General features: G+C 33.3%; 1 protein-coding gene across 3 annotated transcripts in view; it reads right to left on the bottom strand.

Annotated features, from left to right (window-relative positions):
• Positions 1-4,488: 4,488 nt before the first annotated feature.
• LOC142319717 (uncharacterized) overlaps positions 4,489-20,784 on the bottom strand; it is a 70,182-nt gene continuing 53,886 nt past the window's right edge. The window contains exons 7-10 of one of the 3 annotated variants that reach the window (XM_075357305.1): positions 14,877-15,131; positions 11,588-11,780; positions 10,248-10,388; positions 4,489-5,174 (exon numbers count right to left, since the gene is read on the bottom strand). In XM_075357305.1, coding sequence (XP_075213420.1) covers positions 4,919-5,174; positions 10,248-10,388; positions 11,588-11,780; positions 14,877-15,131 — 845 coding nt within the window. In that variant the 3' untranslated portion in view covers positions 4,489-4,918. The remainder of the gene's footprint in view (positions 5,175-10,247; positions 10,389-11,587; positions 11,781-14,876; positions 15,132-20,784) is intronic. The other 2 variants (XM_075357306.1, XM_075357307.1) reach the window with 2 other exon arrangements.

The raw sequence follows: 20,784 nt of genomic DNA on the forward strand, positions 1-20,784 counted from the left end.
TGAAAGAAATGAAAAGAGGTAAAGCAGTGGGACCGGACGAAGTGCCCATAGAGCTGTGGAAGTCTGTTGGAGCGATCGGCATCCTCTTTCTCTGTATTTTGTTCAACAAAATTAAAAACGGAAGCTCAATGCCTGTGGCTTTTCGTCAAAGCTTTCTCTTGCCGTTCTTCAAGGGCAAAGGAGACTCCAGAAAATGCAGCAATTACAGAGGTATAAAACTAGTGTCGCACACTATGAAGCTTTGGGAAAGAGTCATTAACAACCGCCTGACGAAAATTGTACTGTCAAAAATTCACGTTAGTCAATGTGGTTTCGTGCCTGGCAGATCAACTGTGGATGCAATTCAAGCTATGCATGTATACTGGTGGAAAAGTTTAGAGACGCTGCTAGTCATTTGCATATGATATTCATAGACCTTGAGAAAGCTTTCGATCGAGTGTCACGAGATTTGATATGGACAGCATTGAGAAGTCACGGTGTTCCAAAACGATATGTTGATTCATCATTGTGGACATGTATCGCGATGCGACTACAAGGATGAGATCCATGGCAGGAACATCAATGGCTTTTCATGTGAACATGGGGGTACACCAAGGCAGCGTGCTGAGCCCACTGCTCTTTAACATTGTTATTAATTATCTGACAACGCATTATCATGGATGAATTGCTGCTGAGCATACTTTTTGCTGACGATGTGGGTCTCGCGAGTGAAAGTGTAGCGGTGCTGCAGGATGTTTTCAATCGCTGGAAATGTGCACTTGAAAGTCACGGTCTGAAGATCAGTGAATCCAAAACGGAATGTATGTTCTTGCCATTCAGCGACGCACAAGCACCATCGCCTGAAATTATGATCAATGGTTGAATTATGCCAAAGTGTACAAGTTTTAAGTATCTTGGATCTATATTGAATCAAAGAGGCGGCTGTGAGCAAGATGTGAATCATCGAATCACCGTGGCTTGGTTGAAGTGGCAGCAGATTTCGGTTGTTCTTTGTAACAAGTGTATGCCTCCAAAAGTGAAGGGCTGAATGTATACTACAGTGGTTAGACCCGCACTTACATATGGACCAAAGTGTTGGACACAATACGAGCAGTTTGATCAAGATCTCACGACCGCAGAGATGAAAATGTGTCGAATGTCTCTTGGTTTGACTAAGTTGGACCGCACCAGAAGCGAATGAATACGAGGCTCCCTTCAAATAAAAGAGTCAGCGGCGGAGAAAATCTCTCGAGAGCGAAACGATTGGTTCGAAAAGGATGATTCTCAGCACCCTTCAAGTGTTACAAAAAAGATAATGGCTCTTGATATCCCGCCAGTCAAGAAACGAGGAAGACTGAAGAACAGTTGGTGTAGGCAGTTGGAAGATTGACAATTGAAACATGCTTATGCTTAACTCAGCAAGATAAGGACGATAGTATGAACTCCAGAATGACACTCCGTTCAATGAGATCAAATTGAATTGAAATTTTACTGTTTTACTGCTTACCCTGGAGACTTTTGTCTCACAACAGGAATTATATATGTAATATTAGTTATTATGTATATTAATAAAGCAAGGAAGAGAGAATTTTCATTAGATATTCAGTTAAAAAAATTAGTAGAATTTTACTTTCAAGTCGTGTTTTGCTTATTTACTAAACAAATAAAAAAACTAGGAATAATAAAACAATTATTTTATTACTTATAAAACCAATTATGCAAGAAGGTCATCTACAGAGTTTCCTTAAAATAAATATTATCAAGTTGATTAAAAGTATTTATATTCTGTTAAATAGGAAAAGATATGTAATATTTCTAATGTAATTACCTTTTTTCTGTTAATAAATGATTAAAAAAGTTATATGGACTGGAAAACCTTACAGCTCTTTTCCTAAAAACTTATATTTCATGACTCACGCCCTTCTTGCATCCACCTCAATTATGAAGGTTCTAATGTATTTCTTTAATAACCAATTATTACATACCTTGATTTTAATACTGTATTTACATGGACAAACTATCCTCTACTTTATTTATAAAGTTAAGAGTTTTACACTGTGTCAGAATATTACCATGTTACATTACGAGTAAGACGCCTCGGCATAGAATATTAGGAAACTTACCTAGCCACCTCACCAAAGTCTGAAGACCCAGTGTTTCTGTTGGTAAAGGTAAAAGAGTTAAACAGGGTGTACTAATTAGATATACAAGACAGGAAACTTTTTCCAGCATGGCTATTAGATAATATTACCTTACCTACAGGTGTAGGGAGGTTGGACCTGGTCCAATGCGTGAGCAAAATTAAAAGCTACTGTCTTAGAAACTATTAATGAGAGGTACCCTGCTATAAACTGGCTTCACATTTACACTGACGGATCTGCTAGATCCGTCATAGTAACAATGGTGCCAGAATTTTCTCTCAAAAATTCCAGATATCGGAACAACTGGGAATAATGGCATCAAACTATGAGGTGAAATTTGAGCTTTCATACTGACCTTAAAACAAGTAAGGTTTGCCTCTGGAAATAGAGCAATTATTTTTATTGATTCACAAGCAGCGGTGTGGACATCTACTTTCTTAGAGGTAAGTATGTCTGTCAACATCCAGCAAGAGAGAAATGATGGTCGAGCTGCTACAGGCCAGTTGGACCATGATGCTGCAATGGATTCCCAGTCATTGTAGTGAGTGGGATAATGAAAGGGTGGATAAGACTGGCAAAAGAAGGTTTCAAGTAACTGCAACCACACGCCCCTCTTGAATTTAGTAGAGTAAAAAGATTAAAGAACAAGCTGAAGGTACAGGCAAACAAAAGACACGTGACCAGTGCTAATAACAAGCAGTCGTCTTCATTGTTGCTGCCTAGTGTGAGAATTCCCTACAACCTTCCGCAAAGTATGAACATAGCCTGTTTCGGGATCATTTCTGGACATGACTACTTGAGCACTCACCTAGATAGAATTGGGGTAGCAGACAGCCCTGTCTGTGGGTTATGCAACTTGGGAGATCTTTTGAATGCTGTTCATCCTAATACATGTGAAGCACTGACTGAAGTCCGACAACTGCCACAAGGGCAGGAATCATTATCATACTCTGACAAGTAATTTTTATTGGGCTGCTCGATGTAGAATATTAAATCAACAAATATAAAAGGCATTGTGAAAAAATTCTATTATAAAAACCTAATTTCAGAATTAATGTCTATAGTAAATTTAATAATTAAAGGATAAAGAAAATTTTCAATTAATTTGGCTTTTTAGCATTCTCAGGATTACTGTTTCTTAACAAGCTCTCAACTAACTAAAGAATTAAGAATATAATTAAAAGTGGGGAAAAAATAAAGACCTAAAATAATTTTTACTACATTTACATTTGCCATCTTTTTTTTGTTTTTAAGTTAATTTCAGTTAATTTATAACTTTATAATTTGAGATAAACACTTGATTCTGATCATACACCACACCACACATAATACATATCATACGATGATGATGATAGAATATATATATATACACATTTTTTAAAATCAATTCTTTTAAGAATCATACTCTGTACTATATACAAATATATTTATTTTATTAAGATCAACCAAAGTACAGAATAAATAAAGTAGGATGACTTACCTTATTCCACTGTATATGCAGGAGCGCTTTAGCGATTTACTTGCATCATCAGCTGCCTTACATATTCATTTCAAATTACATTACAAAATTCATAAAATACAATAACATATCATACATTTATTTTCTTTATTAAATATTTAACCCTTTAATCTTTTTATTTTAAACTTTTATTTAATTAAATTGAAAATTAAACCAAAATGTAAAAATATTAAAAATGAATTAAAATGTAACTGAATAAAAGTTTAAAATGAAAAGATGAAAGGTTTAAATTTTAAATAAAAGAAAATAAATAAATGTATGATATGCTATTGTATTTTGCCAAGTTTGTAATGTAATTTGAGATGAATATATAATGCAATGATGATGCAAGTAAATTGCAAAAGCGCTCTTGCATATATAGTGGAATAAGGTGTCATCCTAATTTATTTATTCTGTACTTTGGTTGATCTAATAAAATAAATAAATATATATATGATTTAGTATTAAGTGAACAGTCAATTTAAGAGACATCTTTTTTTTATTGCTATATTATTTTCATTTGATTACAAATAACACATTTTTAAAGACTAAAGGAAACTAAAATGACTATAAAAAAATTATAGATTAATACATACTAAATCTTTTTAAAAACAAATCTTCAAAAAACTAACTCAAAATAATATTAAAAATAAAAGAGTATAATAATGTATGCACACAAAGAAATGAAAGTACATAAGAAAGAGTAAGTAACATTACACAACACAAATAAATTTTGTAAATTCTTAAGTTTAAGAAAACACGTTACAGCATACAAATCAAATAAAAGCATAGTTTATTCAGAGTATTTTAATAATACCAGAAAATTGCAATTATTATATTGTGTGTACATAATTGATATCTTGTTTCAGTAAAATTTTACTTTCAAAAATAAATCTATCATAAACAAATAGAGCTATTTTTTATTATGTATTGCAATAATAACCATTATGAAAATTAATTACAGTAACAAGTTGAGACTGAAGGTATAAAAAAACTAACTGTTCACTTAATTCTGTAATTGGTGGTCAAAATAGAATTATTGATAATCACTAAAATACAGCAGATATAATGTTTAAATAAAAAAATAATAACAAATAAATGTATACATATTTAGATGCAGATCTAACCCTGCAGATGCATACCATATGTACAAATGTATACATTATTATTCACATACATTCTAATTGTAGAACTAATACATACACACATACTACATACATATCACCTAACAGGAATTTCAGAATTTCACTTCATTTGCAATTTTAAAACATAATTCACTAATATCACATAAAAAATATTACTAAATAAACAAAGAAGGTTCTTCTCTTTCATCATCAAATGCAATATCCTCTAACATGAGGAACTGTTTAAGAGACCTTGGTATTTGAAGTGTGTTGACAACCATGCTGATCTGGTCTCCGACATCTTGTCTTATGCGTAATCGACAAAGTTCTGTTAGTTGCATTGGATTTGTTCTCATATAGTGGATCCAATCATCAATCGCTTTCACATAATGCGATGATGGCAAAACTAGAGAACAATTTCTTAAATTATACCTGAAAATAATAGAAATATTATCATAACTATTTAAGAAGATTATTTCAGCCATCATGTATAACATATGATAGTAATAAAATATGTTTTACTACAAAAATAGACACATAGGATATGTCTATTAAGGAAAAAGTGTAAGAATAATTTCATGATAAAAATACTGTCTTAATTTCATAACAATAATTTTTTTTTACTAACTAAAGGATATTGGACTTATTTATTTATTTTTGAGGATATATTTTATATGTATAATTATATATATTTATATAATAATTAATTGAATAACTTGTGTTTTAGTGGGCAGGCACCTTGGTGTACAATAGTATATTTGAATATAAAGAAAGAATAGGAAACAATTTCACTAATTTCTTTCTCCTGTTATTTACTTGGTATAGAATGTATTGTCTAGAAAATTATTATCCACAAAGAAATTCTTTTTCTTTTCATGCTTATGAGGTCTCTGTTCAAAAAATATCTGAACATTTTGGCTGAAACAATTTGTATCTAGTGATAGGGCTTACAGTACTGCAGTAATTCAGTATTAAACTTATTACACAGCAAATTTTTTTTAGTCTTGCTTTCAAACTAGTCATCTCTGCTTTACAAGTTTCATGTCAGATTATGTTAAATGCTTTTACTGTTTTTATCATTAGTGTAAAATAACAAAATATACTGAATGAAAATTACTGCAGTAAGTTCTGAAAAAAAGAAAAAAAAAACAACTTATATGAAATGATATGTAACATTTAACACGTATTCAGCTGTGATGCTCGTACTTTGAAGTTACACATACAAACAAATGAAAAAAGCATTTCAAAAATAGCTGATCTTTATCAAAATTTTCTAAAACCACAATTCTGGCTAGCAAAAGCTTGTCTATGAATTGGCTATTTTAGCAAAAAGCTGCCTATGAATTTTCTTCCACTTTGAACAATATGGAATTCATTAAATTCACAGTATTTAATCTTATAAATTCCTGCATAATTTTCAACAGGTTTTCATATCATTTATTTCCTGTTTTACTGTAATCTGTAAATTACTGGCAGTTTTGAAAGAGAAAGTGATAATGATGAGCTTTTTGAATTCATCTTTAATAATATTAAAAAGAAAGCTATGTGTTTTAATATAATAAAGTATTACAAAATATTACTAACATTTTTAATATGCATGAGTATAAAAGAAATTTCAGTAACTTATTGATAGTATTAATATCAAAATTATCTTAGCTGAACCAACAAAGAAACACACAATAGATTTACACCGAGTTTTCAAAATGTGTACGGAATTATTTGATGAAAATACAAAATGTTACTTAACGCAAATATATTACACATTAGCTACAGAGTCATTGATCTTCCAAAAGGGAAATATACTCATACAGATGTCTTTTTAGCTTACACATCCACTTCTATACACAATTGCACTAAAAGTAATAAAAATATTATAATAGAAAACAATCAAGAGTTGAGAATAATGTAGATTTTACAATAAACACTCTAATTCTAAAATAAATTCTTTTGATATCATCTACCTGTACATAACAATTATTACTGCATTCCCATATCAAAAACTGATTAGGCACCCCAACTAGTATTGCAAAGGACCTGCAGCATATTTAAAAGTTTGGAACACCTCCGTCTTCAATTCTTTGATGTGTTTGACCCATGAAAGGTGGCTATCAAAAAATAAACCTAAAACTCTGATAGAAGGAGAGATAGCGATTAGTACTCCACCAAGAGACTTGTGGAGTAAAGGGGTCCTACTGGCAAGAAAAAACTACACATCTTGTCTTCTTAGGTGAAAATGTGAAGCCGGTAACCTTGGATTAAGCTTCAAGGCGACGTAGTGTTTTTAGTAGTCTCTCTGCTGTGGCTGTTGAACGAGATGCAACATATATAGCAAAATCATCAACAAACAAAGAACATGAAACAGGTATCTGCACACATTTAGTAATTCTGTTGATGGTTACAGAAAATAAGGTGGCACTTAATACACTTCCTTGAGGCACTCCATTCTCCAAGACGACGCTACCTGAGAGAGAATCTCCAACACAAACACAGAAACTTCGGTCATTTAAGAAACACTTAAGAAAAATCAGCTAGGGTTTTACTAGGGTTTCCTGATGTCTGTGGGATAAACCTTTTAGCAGCCTCAAGCATCATGGACATAAAAGAGTAAAGCTGATTAAAGATACCCATGCCACCGTTGTACTGTGATGGGAAGGTTTCATGGTAACCGTTCCAATCTGCCTTTTCAACAATTCACCTCTGTGGCTTTCTCATGGTTGACATTAAAAGCAATAATAATTGGCCTATGATCACTGCCATGAAAGTCAACACAAACAGAAGAATTGAGATGTGGGAATAACCTCGGTGAAAGGTCGATGTTGGATAACGTACCAGATAATAAGGACATGAATGGGTGTGACCCATCATTCAGTAGACAAAGGTCCAAGTCTTGTCTCACCGTATTTATATTTCCTCAAGAGGAGCAGAAAGTTGAGCCCCAGAAAATATGGTGGGTATTGAAAACTCAGACTATTAATGACTGTTATGGGATTTGCGTGAGGAGATTTACATTTCTAGAGCATTGAACTTACGAGTTCGGTGAGAGATACAAATTGCAGACGTGCAATTTGAAGGGAATAGAGAGAGACCTTCACAGCAACAGCAGCAAGAACAGGGGTAGCTAGTGGTATCCTTGTAGCTGACACCTCATTCTGCAGGAAAATAGCAACTCCACCATTCTCTCTACTGTCTATTAGATAGTCGTATCTCACAGAAATAGCCTCTGAGTATTCCTGCATCCCGCTATAAGAGATGCATTTCTTGGAAGCACATAATTAGTAATGTGGGATAAACCTGGATAAATGCCCATGCCACTGTCATACTGTGAAGGGAAGGCTTCACGATAACCGTTCCAATCCTTCCGGCAAAAAATTACTCCTCAGCTAGTATTGAAGGTTCCATGACATGCCGCACTTATACTCATACAGCTTATATTTCATATGTGTGCGCCAAAAAATATCCTTAAAACCTCTACTTATATCCATAAGTAGAAGTTATAGATACAGAAATTCAGGAATATACATGAATATTAGTTGTATGCGATCAGATTTTTCTTCTTTGTGGTTTTGATGGTAAGAAACTCCAATGCCCTGGCTTCAGGCAGTTCCTCAACCATATCCTCCATATACAAGGCAATGGAGGAGGGGATTTTGATGAAGTGGTTGTGGGAGCTAAGCAGATGGCTTACCGTCAGCTGTGATTATTCCTGCCCGCACGAGTAAATTTTTGAGGAAAGGGACCTTCAAAGGGATCCCACGATTGGATTCACTAACTGCGACTAACGGCTTCTTGTTCATTTTCATCAGCTCTGAAACAGTGGCCGTAAGTGAAGCGACCTGGTCAGGTAACACCTGAACAAGCTTCTTCAGCTCACTGCAGGACCCACACTGTTTGTTGACAGCATTTACAAGAGCTTTACTTGACATGGTGGCAGAAAAAGAGACATCCGGTTTCGAGAGCTAAACATCTTTTTATTCTTCCTTCAAGGGAAAGAAAGCTTTTGCTCAGTACAGATTTTTAGGATTGCTTTTTCTTCTTTGAAAGCTGGGCTATTTTGAGATCTAGCTGAATGTGTTCCCCCATAGTTTGCAAATTTTTATTCCTCCTGACTGTCAGTGTTCATGTGGCCTTCTTTTGCACATCTAGCGCAGATTGCGGTGTTTGGACAAGAAGTTGTGGTATGGCCATACCTCTGACAATGGAAACAGCGTCGTGGGTTAGGGAGCAATGGTCGTACTCTAACCAACAGGTATCCACTTTAATTTTCTCCAGTGGTGTGGGAAGGTTGAAGGTCAAAATAAGAGCTGGAGTAGGTTCTTCCATCCTACCCTGATGTTTCATTGTTCTCCTCACCTATGCAACACCTTGGGGATGAAGCTCTTCGGGAATTTTTTTAACATCCGTCTCAAGAAGATCCCAGCAAAAAATTACTCCTCGGCTAGTATTGAAGGTTCCATGACATGCCGCACTTACACTCATACTACCCATATTGACATAAGAGCGATTGACTTCACTCATCATTAAAAGTCTCTATTAGAATTGATCTGTTTCTCAGCTTTTCTTATGTTCTTGGGGAAACCACTTCAACCTGTCACTACGTTATTGATTAGGAAAGGTGAAACCTTATGAAGAGTATCACCTTCCTGATTATTGTGTAAAACAACAAATCTGACATTCAGGTACTGTAAAGGTGTTTTGCTGCTGTTCAAGTTTACCTCGGGACAGTTATCGCCATCAGATAAAGCCGACCAAGGCCTTTTCACAAGACATGTGTTGGTGGTTTTGATGGACCACCATCCATCGTAGAATTCGTTTATAGAATTCACATTTTGGTCACACGAGTACCGGCAATATAACGGACCACTCCAGCAGAACACACGTGTACTGAAGCTAGAGCTAAATATAACTTGATTCACCCATGTGCCCAGAAGACATGCTCAACTCACTACATAGAGCCACTCAGCCACCAGCACGATAGTTTCCACCTTGGGTTACTGTTGCGCTTCATAAGGTGTTGCAACATCGAGTGTATGTGAAAGAAGAAATAATGTAGAATGTTGTAGTGTAGTTATGTAAGGGTATAAGTTGCATAGTGTGTAGTGTTCTTGGTGCAGTCTATGTGTACAGTGTAAAGTGTTCCGCAGCTCAGTGTGTACGGGGAAGTAGAGCTGCAGAGGCTAGGCCCATGGGGATGCCTCCCCGCTGGCGTTATCATGAAGTATCATGATGTGCACTGTATTTTAGCAACTCAAGAGACCATTAAAAATTCAAAATAGATGAGAAAAGCATTGGGTTAAGTATGTTAAGTCACATTGATTATATTTGCAAGAAGATAAGAGTTACTATAAAATGTAGAAGGTATTTTTGTTTAACTTCCTAAAATTATACATTTTTAGAGATCTCATTTGTTTGTAAAACTCTTTAAACTTCTGTATAGAGATTGCATGGGAATTTTGATTATGTTGATTTATTAACAATACAGGGACATTAAAATTGAAAATCACTTACCCCGCGTAAACAATCATCTGCACTAAAGGAAATTGTTTCTTACTCCTTGCAATTAACAAGTTATCAAATATAAAAACACCTGTATCACTGCACTTATTTACATTTGCTCCAATTCTTATTAGAAGTGCTGCAGCTTTATATCTGTAAAAAATTATAACATTATTTTTTACAATTTTATTTTTGTCATGAGTTTACAAAAAATGACTAAAGTAATTTCTTATTTTCTAAAAATTATAAAAAGAATTATAACACTTTTTGAAAGCCCAAAAATTCAGTAAAAATAGATAATTTAAATAAAATGTATATACGTTTATAAATGAGCAAATGAACATTAGAAAAACGACAAAATAAGCTATTAAGAAGAGCTCAGAAAAAAATTATTATTTTAAGAGGATGGCAATCCAAAATATATCTATACAGCAACAGTAGATTGGGTATAAAATCTGGATGAAAGATCTGTTTCAGGAATTGTGGGAATAACAGAATGTAAGAATAAATTTATGTTTTAAGTGAATTACTGGACCGTATTCAGTAATCCTGTATCCTTCATACAAAAGCTATAATTTTTTTCCGAGAGTTCATGACAAAACATTCTGATTCCCCATAGAGGAAGACACCCCCCACCTTGTGATGATCCCCATTACCACACCATCCCTCTATTCCTAGCACCCTGTAGGCTTCCCGAAGGCCATCTTTTAGAGTCGTTAAATTTGATAACAAAACACTGTCTGCCTTCGCAGACATTTTCATCAGTGCATTTACACATCCTAATATCACCTTCATATGGCCTCTTCCACCCACAAAAACCTACCATAACTTACAACCCTCAACTATCAAATTAATCAATTCGTGGAAGCGCAATCCCTGCGCCTTCCCTAACAGAAAAGGTTTCACACAAAAGTTCTCCTATATCTTTCTTCAGTTAGACTATGCACTCAAATCATTACCCGATTGTGTCTTTAAACACCAAAAATCCTATCCTCATACTGACAAAACAAGTGTCGTTGTTGTAATCAAATACTTTGAAAGCTAATGTTCTGCAACACATTTTAGAAATAATGGTTATGGTCAAACATAATTCTCCTACCTCTTATACCTCCCAGTCCTCTACTGTTATGGAAAAAACTACAATAGAATTTTATTAAACACCAATTAAACAAGAAAATGATAAAAACCAGTCCTTTCTATCTGAGAACAATAGATTATTATATCCATTATTATTTGACACTAATTTATTAATTAATTTGTGAAATTTTGTTTTAATATTTACATAACGAAAGTAGAAAAAAAATTTTTTAATTTTTAATTTATTCAATCTGACAATTTTAGTAAACACTGACCTTTCTAAATGTAACGCACGAGTAAGAGCAGTATCACGAGCTGTCCACGATTCTCTGTCTAAACTTGCCCCGTACTTTTGTAGAACCCTAACAAATCTTTCCAGGACAGGGTAATTACTATCTCTAATATTTTGTACAGCTTCATGAAGCGGGGTTGATCCAGTAATTCCATTTCCTACATTTACCTTAGCGCCTGTAAAAAAAAAAATAAAAATTACCAATGTTAATAATATTCTCCTATGTAACCTAGGGAAGCACCAGAAGACTAAAAAATGAGACATGAAAATAAAAGCTCATTACACACGTCTTTACCAAAATATAAAACAGTAAACATTGTTTTTTAGACTCTACTAATTCAGAATTCATGCTATTTCATATAAAATTCCATCCCTGTTAACACTTCAGTCCAAACCAGTGAAACATTTCATATAGATTACTGAAAATAATTTAAATATCTCACTCTTATATTGCATTAAGCCCATATGAGAATTAATGCAGCGTTTAGACAAGCTAGTACGTTATAAATTATTATATAATCTATGTCTTATAGCTTTCCATCACTGCAAAGATAAACAGTACTGGTACTGATCAATAAGCACCAGTACTAATGCATTTTTCAAAACACATTTATGAATAAAGTATTGACATTTTAGAAAGGGTGGGAGATTCGTGGTGTATGATGGCCAGAGACAACAGTGGTGAAAAAATACTTTGGAAAAGTCTTCAATTTATGATTACAGATTTTGACTTTTTCTTCATTGGATCAATATTGAATTATTTGACTGATTATTTGTTTTATCTTCAATGTTGTTTATTCATTGTATAGGCTACCAACCAAATTACCTCTAAGATAAAAAACCTCTAAGGCTTGTTTTAAAAATATCAATAAGCTGCTATTATTATTGTTGTTGTTAAAATTACAGTTGTGTTTACAGCATAATAAGAAGTTTAAGCTATAAATATTTTCTTTCTTTAATGCCATAATAAATAGGTTATGTTTATATTGATTTTTCTTTTGACTGATTTATGGTCTTAAATAATAACTGTACACTGAACATAAAATTCTCTTTTGTCAGAATTTATGCAAATATAAGTTTATGCAACTAAGTTTTAAAATTCAGTTCTTTATTTCAGTATTCAGCTCATTTCACTTTTGCTCATATTATATTTCAGGTCATGATTTTGATAAATTTTGCTTCAAGCCTTCTTGGTTTATTGACAGAATAAGAAATAAGTAATTTCAAACTTGTACTAGCAAGTAGATTACAGCAACATAAAATTTACCAAATATAATCAAGAAAGCACCCTTGATTTATTCCACTAAACAATTATATCAAATGACTGCATTTTCTTATGCTTTGGACTATGTCTATCTAAAAGCAGCTAAAATTGTATTAATCTAAAATGGTCTCTTTTCTTATAATGAAATTAGCAACATTTAACAGTATTATAAATAATATTATCCAATTTGAAAGGAAAAAATTCACGATTGAAAAGAATGGTGAATCAAGTAAAACAAATCAAACAAATTTTCATTCTCACATTTATTTCAAATGATTTCTTTTAAATTGCCTCCAGATATAATAATTTTTTTTTCAAATAAGTTAATTACTAGGCACAATCAGAAATATCTTTTTGAATAAACAAATAGATGTTTATATCCACTTTTCTGAATGAATACAAAGAGACTGCACAGAGATGGAGTAACACCAAATGACTATGATATTAGTTTAGTACAATCCTTTAGATGACATACTACAAGTTACAGACATATGTGCTTAGTTTGTGGTGAACATGTAAAGCAAACAAGCTTTAACATTTTCTGAAAGATAAATAAAACTGAAGTTCATACTGTTATTAAGTACTTTTTTAAAAGGTTTAACTCAGACACAAAAACAAAAAATCCAACTTTAAAGGATTTTTCACCTTTCTTTTCAAGTGGGCTGCTGAATTAAACATAGTTGTACATCCATTCAAGATGTGAATAGTTTGGACTGTCAAAAACCACTACGACTGATGAAATCATCACAAAAATCTGCAATGCCATATTAAATGATAACCGACTGAAGGTGTAAGAATTTGCTGACATCACAAACATCTTGACAGACCATGTACAATATATTTTACATGATGTTTTGGGTATGAAAAAGCTTTCCGCTCAACAAGTGTCACATTTGTTAACAGTCTACTACACATGCATTTGACTGAGCATTTCTCAAGAGTGTTTAGATCTACATAAACTTGATTTCACAGAGTTTCTCCAATTTTTTATAACAGATGAAACATAGATTCACTATTATGCACTAGAAATCAAACAATGGGTAGAACACAATATGAACATATGCCAAAGAAAATGAAAATGGTTTCATCTGCAATGTATTTTTTTAAGATTCTCTTGATGTAATGCTCTTAGACTACCCAGGAAAAGGCAGAATCATCACCGAGCAGTATTAAAATTCACTAGTGGATCAACTGAAGGGTAATATTCAGGTAAAATGTTCACATTTGCCCAAAAATAAAGTGTTCTTTCACCACAATAATGAGCCTGCACACACGTCTTGCATTATTGCTGTAAAACTCCATGTCCTACACTTCAAAATGCCATATTTTATGGACTTCGCTCCCAGTAATTACTTCCTCTTAGAAATATAATGTACGTTTAGTTAGCATGTAAATAAAGAATCAAGCAAGACAATGTGTAATTCAGAATTAAAAATAAATAATGGAAAAAAAATTAAAGATCAGTTAAAAGAGATTTTCTGCCAATTTTGAGATTGAACTTGTCAAATCAAAACAAATTTCAACCTGACTGGTTATGACTGCAGTTCAGAATGATTAATACAGAAAAAAAAGTTTCTGCATTAACATTTATTTTTACGTAAATATTTTAAAAAGCAAAAGATTAATTAAAATATTTTATAATGCTGACCATATGATAAGATTGGAACACAAGAAGCCAAAAGAAGCTGTGGCCATTGTTCTAGAAGAACGGAAAAATATATAGCAGTGATGATAATAAATCCTATAGTTCTTGAAGATAGGGCAGAATACAAAAGAGAAACTGGAGGACCAACCCAGAAAATAATGAAATAAGAGAAGGCCAAAGAACAAGATTACAAACGCTTAATAGAAAAACAACACATTAATAAGATCTTCATATTCATAACACACACACATTAGAGGAAATATGTAAAAACAAATTTAATGACTGCTAAGTAATGTATAACTGTTATAATATCCTGAAATAGCAATAAATAATTTTCAAAGGGGATAATAAATATGTTAATACCTTTTTGAAGAAGAAGTTGTGCCATATAATCCTGCCCAGTACGAGCAGCAATAATTAAAGGTGTATCACCATTGTCATCTTTTAAATTTGCAATGGAGCCAGCACTCAAAAGCAATTCAGCCATTTCAAAATGTCGGTGAAGAATCGCATATTGCAAAAGATGATGCGACTGCGTTAACTTTGCACCGGCTTCTAAAAGCATTCGTGCTAGATTGACATTCTTACACCAGACTGCTTCACACATAGGTGTATATCCTGTAAAATATAATGTAATACTCAAGGAAAACAATAAATAATAAGAGTTGAGAAGAAACATTCTACTAATTCAAAACAGGAATATTTGATACCGTACTTTAGCAACATCACCCCCAACATTTTGAAATTTAGTTCACTATGGAGCAGTAGACGTACATTTATTTTTTCAAAGGAAATAGTCGCTTAAGTGTTAAATATAGTCATTCAAAGTCCAAGAGATCTATCATGAAGCATGTTGAGGGCTTTGAACCTGTCATGAAGTTTTCCAAGGTACCTAAGGAGTGAAATTACTATTCTTATAAAACTCAGATAGTAAGTTCCTGAAAAATGACTATCACATTAATGTGGTCGTTTTGTTGACAACACAACTCTGAAATTTTGGATAATTTCTATAGTACTATCAAGTTACACTTTCATTTTGACGGTCTCATCGACCAGCAAAATTTTTATTATTTAGAACTTGAAAATCTTAGTGAGCTTCATCAGTGTCGGTTATTGTTCTGCAAAGTAGACATTACCAAACCGATGGGACTTTGGTGACAGTGAATACTATATAGACATGTTAAATAACATCACCTCTAAAATCAATGGTAAAACATACGAAGGGAACTTGACTGCAGCGCATTCAACTAATTTTAAGAACATTATTTCTTCAATATTCAAAGGTATGAGGAATTGGCCATCTTGGTATCTTGACATTTCACCTTAAGAATTTATTCCAAGGAGTTTCTGAAAAAGGTGTTGCATACACTACAAAACTGGCTACAATAAATGAATTCTAACAATGCACACAGTATGTATGTCTGATAAGTTCTCTAACTAAATTAAATAAAAATACAGATTTAAAGATAAACGAATTTACTCACATCAGCTTTCTATATAAAACCCTTTTCCAGTTATACATTCATTGCAGCACCAGTACAGCTGGTTAAAAGCTCTGGAGAAATCACTTTGTGGGATTGCCTTTAACTGCTTGGTGCAAGCCCTTTGGATGGCCGGAATATTGTTAAAAAAGTGGCCCTTCATCTTCAACTTGAGTTTTGGGAACGGAAAATAGTCTGCCGGATTCTGCTATGGAAAATAGTCTGGGGATGGGATAAGGCTGTGATTTGATTTGCAGTGTAATAATGTGTTATACTGCTGCCATGTGTACTGAGACATTGTTGTGCAAGAGAGGCCAACTGTCCGGATCCCAGTACTCAGGCCAGATTCTATGAATGCAACGCATCAGGCATTTCGTTACTTTCGAATAGAACATAGAATTCACGGTTTTAATAGTTGGGGCAAATTCATGATGAATTAGGTTCTTTGAGTCGAAGAATGCATCGTTTTCATTCTTGATTTTTGCTGCCTGACTTTCACCGGTCTCTGTGCTCCAGGACTCAACCAAGCAGCAGATAAATTCTTCGTTTGCGGATCATACAAGAAGCACCAGCTTTCATCCCCAGCTACAATTGTTTGGAAAAAATTCATGTTGCTATTGACAGATTTTCTTGAGGGCAAGAAAAATATTCTAATAGTATACTAGACAACAAAATATTTTTATATAATCATTACTTTAATTATTTATTTTTTTGGTTAGATACTGACTTTGTTATTAAATTTCTTTCTTTAATGTTGTTTTTAAAGTAAGGTTTATTTTGAATCTGCTGCCTAGATAAGTGATGTAAACAGAATAGTTGTGTAACTCAGTTTTTCTATCAATAGTAAGCTGTTTGAAGCATTAGTTTAGCCATTTTATTGTTAGTTGTTTATATTCAACAGGGCCATCCTAAGATATTCAGCGACTGTGGACTACTAAAAATAATGCGCCCCTCTTCATAACAAAATACACAGGATGGCTAGTGGGAGCGGGGTGACTGGTTGGTTATTTTTGTCATGAAAAAATGTTGAATAAAAATTATACCAAAAAAAATTGCCACCCCCAAAAGGCTTGTGCCCCACGGCTATAGTCCATTTAGTCCTATGATTAGAGTTGCCCTGATATTCATCCATTTATAATGAGTGCAACAATCTGTTATCCCACAGTTGAAGTACAAGGAGTAATCAGATTCTTGACAGCAGAAGGCAATTCTCCAACTGAAAAAGCAACTTTGTAATGATATGAGTGAGGCTGAAGAAAGAAATTTCATTTTGAAAAGGGCAAACAAACATTCTTGATAAGGAACAAAGTGGTGGCCAGTTGCTGACTTCATTAAAAAAGATGATGAAAATGTTTGAGAAAACTGGGGTTTCATCACAACACAATTGTTTTTGATGTTTTCTGATGTTTCACGACCTTAAGATTTATGAAGTTTCAACTGAAAAATTGAGCTATAAAAAACTGTATATCAGATGGATGCAGATGTTAACAGACACACGAGGAAAAATCTTGGTGCAGTGCATGAATATTTGCCGCATTACGAAAATGAGATATATTAATCTTAATATACAACCCTCTTAACTAGATGTATTAGATCGGGCAATACATGTGTGGTAAATGGGCAACCGATGATGAAAACTTATTTCACAATAGGAAAGAATAAAGAAAAAAGCCAGTCAATTAGTTACATGAAAGAGATAGACTTATGAATATCATGGGAGTGTTTGTATTTGAATTTTAAGCATTAACAATAAAGTTGTACTAACAGCAATTTTTATGCTAAAAAATTCAAATTAAACTTTGGCATGGCTAAAAAATAATCAGTTGAACAATGTCCATTATTGGAATGGACTGTCCAGTGCATTGCATATATCCGTAATGAAAATCATCAGATCCATGACTGAGATATTTGCATCTAGTAGTTCTGATCTTTCATTAAAATTGTATACACACACAAGCTACAACATTCTAAAATAAATATATAATTTCAGATGGGTTTTTTAGTGACAAAATTGATCATATTCCAACTTGCGTAGCAAGCTAAGTCAAATGATTATTAGGGAAAATTAAGATCTGCAGAATAACAAAAATTCAAAAATGGATAACCAGTCTCATTTTTTTCCTGATAAGTTTCCAATCTCATACAGATTGGTTAAGAAAGAGAAAACTCAAGTAATCTCCTTCTAGTCACTAATCATAGGACCCACCGGGTTGGTCTAGTGGTGAACGTGTCTTCCCAAATCAGCTGATTTGGAAGTCGAGAGTTCTAGCGTTCAAGTCCTAGTAAAGCCAGTTATTTTTACACGGATTTGAATACTAGATCGTGGATACCGGTGTTCTTTGGCGGTTGGGTTTCAATTAACCACACATCTCAGGAATGGTCGAACTGAGAATGTACAAGACTACACTTCATTTATACTCATACATATCATCCTTTGAAGAATTATCTAAACGGTAGTTACCGGAGGCTAAACAGAAAAAGTCACTAATCATAGAACAAACAAAAACATCTTCTCAATGAAAACGTGTACAAATTGTTTATACTAATATAAAGTCAAAAGTTCCAATACTAGCTATAGAATGAGAAAATGTAATATGTAAAATCAATATTCACAATTAACTAATGTGCAACAGTTTCAAACAAAAATGAATACATTTAGAATATATTCCACCTAACAATCTAAAATGGCTGAGTTGAAAGTTAGCATCTCTTTTCTAGCCAGCCTGTGATAACTATAGCGCATACTTGAAAGTATAATTTCTTGCAATTAGATAAGAACTCACATTGCCAGTGAAATTTCATGGTTGTCACATACACTGTTCAACAATGGCTTGACGTGAGTCTGGACAGACACATTCAAATGCATATATATAATAAACACAATATTCATAATAAGTCATTAAAATATAATAATAATTGAAAGTCTTCTGCGCTAATTAAGAAAGGAGTAACAATGGCAGGTTTAAAAATTAACTGGCACAACTATCTACATCTCAGGAAAACCGGAATTACTAGGAAGACCGAAATTGTGAAGAGGAATGTCTGAATATGCAAAGAAAATGGTTTTACATTTTTTTTACACCCGCACCCTAATTTACCGCTGAATTGGTGGTAAAAGAAATGGCGGAATATTGTATTGTCACCTGACCTTAGTAACTGTGCAAAATTTCATCGATAGGCAATGTCAGGAATGTAAGTTAAATTATTACACCTTCACCCTTAATTTACCCCTGTATGGGAGGATGTTTGGAAAAGTAATGATTGAATATTGTATTGTCACCTGACCTTAGTAGTTGTGCAAAATATCATCAATAGGCAAGTAGGAAGTACGTTAAACTAAGGATACAAGATTTGAAGACGAACATGAAAAAAGACCTTAGAGTTAAAGAAAACAAGTAAAAAAATTTTGAATTTAGAATAAATGTGCATTTGGCTCATTATAAATACAGATCACTATAATCGGCCTTAGCCCAATACTATTTGTAAACTGATTACAATCATTAGTTGTATTGTACAGTACATTTGAAAAGTAACAATACACCTACATAAACAAGATTATATGTTACGGAATTGTTTTCGGTGTGCTGCAAGAAATGTTTTCTGCAAAGAATCGTAATCCTACATTGTGTGCAGTTTGCTTCTGAGAGACAGACAGGCTGGTATCTTGAAATGAGAAGGTGAGTCTGTTTATTTGTTGTTCATTGTGTGTTGTCGACTTTGAATAATTGAAACTGTCTTTTTGTGAGCTCTCAAAATGGTGTTAACTTAAGAAAGTGAATATTTCTCATCGGTTAGGTTAGGTTAACCTAACCACCTAAGCTGGCCACCTGAAAAACATCTGGGTTGCAACTGCACACAAGGCAGTTCATAATAAGCTCAGGGTTGTCCAATATAAAGTGAAAGCAGTTATAAAGTTGTTGACCACAACTGTAGAAAGAATTGAGTATTGTGAATGGTTTCTACAGTTTGTAGCAGACTATTCTGATATATTGGACTATGTTTTCTACACCGATGAGGCACAGATTCATTTATCAGAGTTATGTGCACATACAGAACTCACATTATGGTCTGCCAAAAAACTACATTCCAAACACGAAATTTCTCCAGATCAGAAGATTGGGATGTGGTTTGCATCATCCAGGATAAGAATAGTTGGCCCAGTATTCTTTACAGAAACAATAAATTCAACTTGTTACTGTGAAATCATTCATTCACCAGTTCATGGGAGAGCTAACAGAATACAAAATTAATAATGCTTGAATTCAATAAGACAGCATATGCATTCCATAGTTGGTATTAATGTAGTAGGGGATCTACCGAGTGGTCAGTTAGTTCTTAGATGGTGCCACTGAAACGCTATATTGAAATAAATAAATAAAATTATAAATATAATCTAACCAAACTTAACCTTGATGTTATGTGTTGTACTAATGACAAGTGTATAGTTACTTTTCAGATGCACTGTATTATGTTTTACAGTGTTTTATATCATAATGGGCAATCTGAATTGAAAAATTAAGTGGTTTAGAATATTTTTAATTTAGAATCATTTTTTTTGTAATTGGGTTTGAACAAAATTATACAGCATGGTTTTCAGTTAACAAATAGTTATTTTAATTTTATAAACTATGGCAACACTCTTTTTTTACTGCTTTGTAAGTGTTATTTGATTAGTCATTAATTATATCATTGCCACTGTTTTCATTTCTTCTTTTATTTACATAAGTGTTTGATATGAATAAATTTACAGAGCGATTCACACAGTGCCATCAGCGCATTCTGAACTCATT

The sequence above is a fragment of the Lycorma delicatula genome, chromosome 2 (genome assembly GCF_047948215.1).
Source record: "Lycorma delicatula isolate Av1 chromosome 2, ASM4794821v1, whole genome shotgun sequence".
NCBI lineage: Eukaryota > Metazoa > Arthropoda > Insecta > Hemiptera > Fulgoridae > Lycorma > Lycorma delicatula.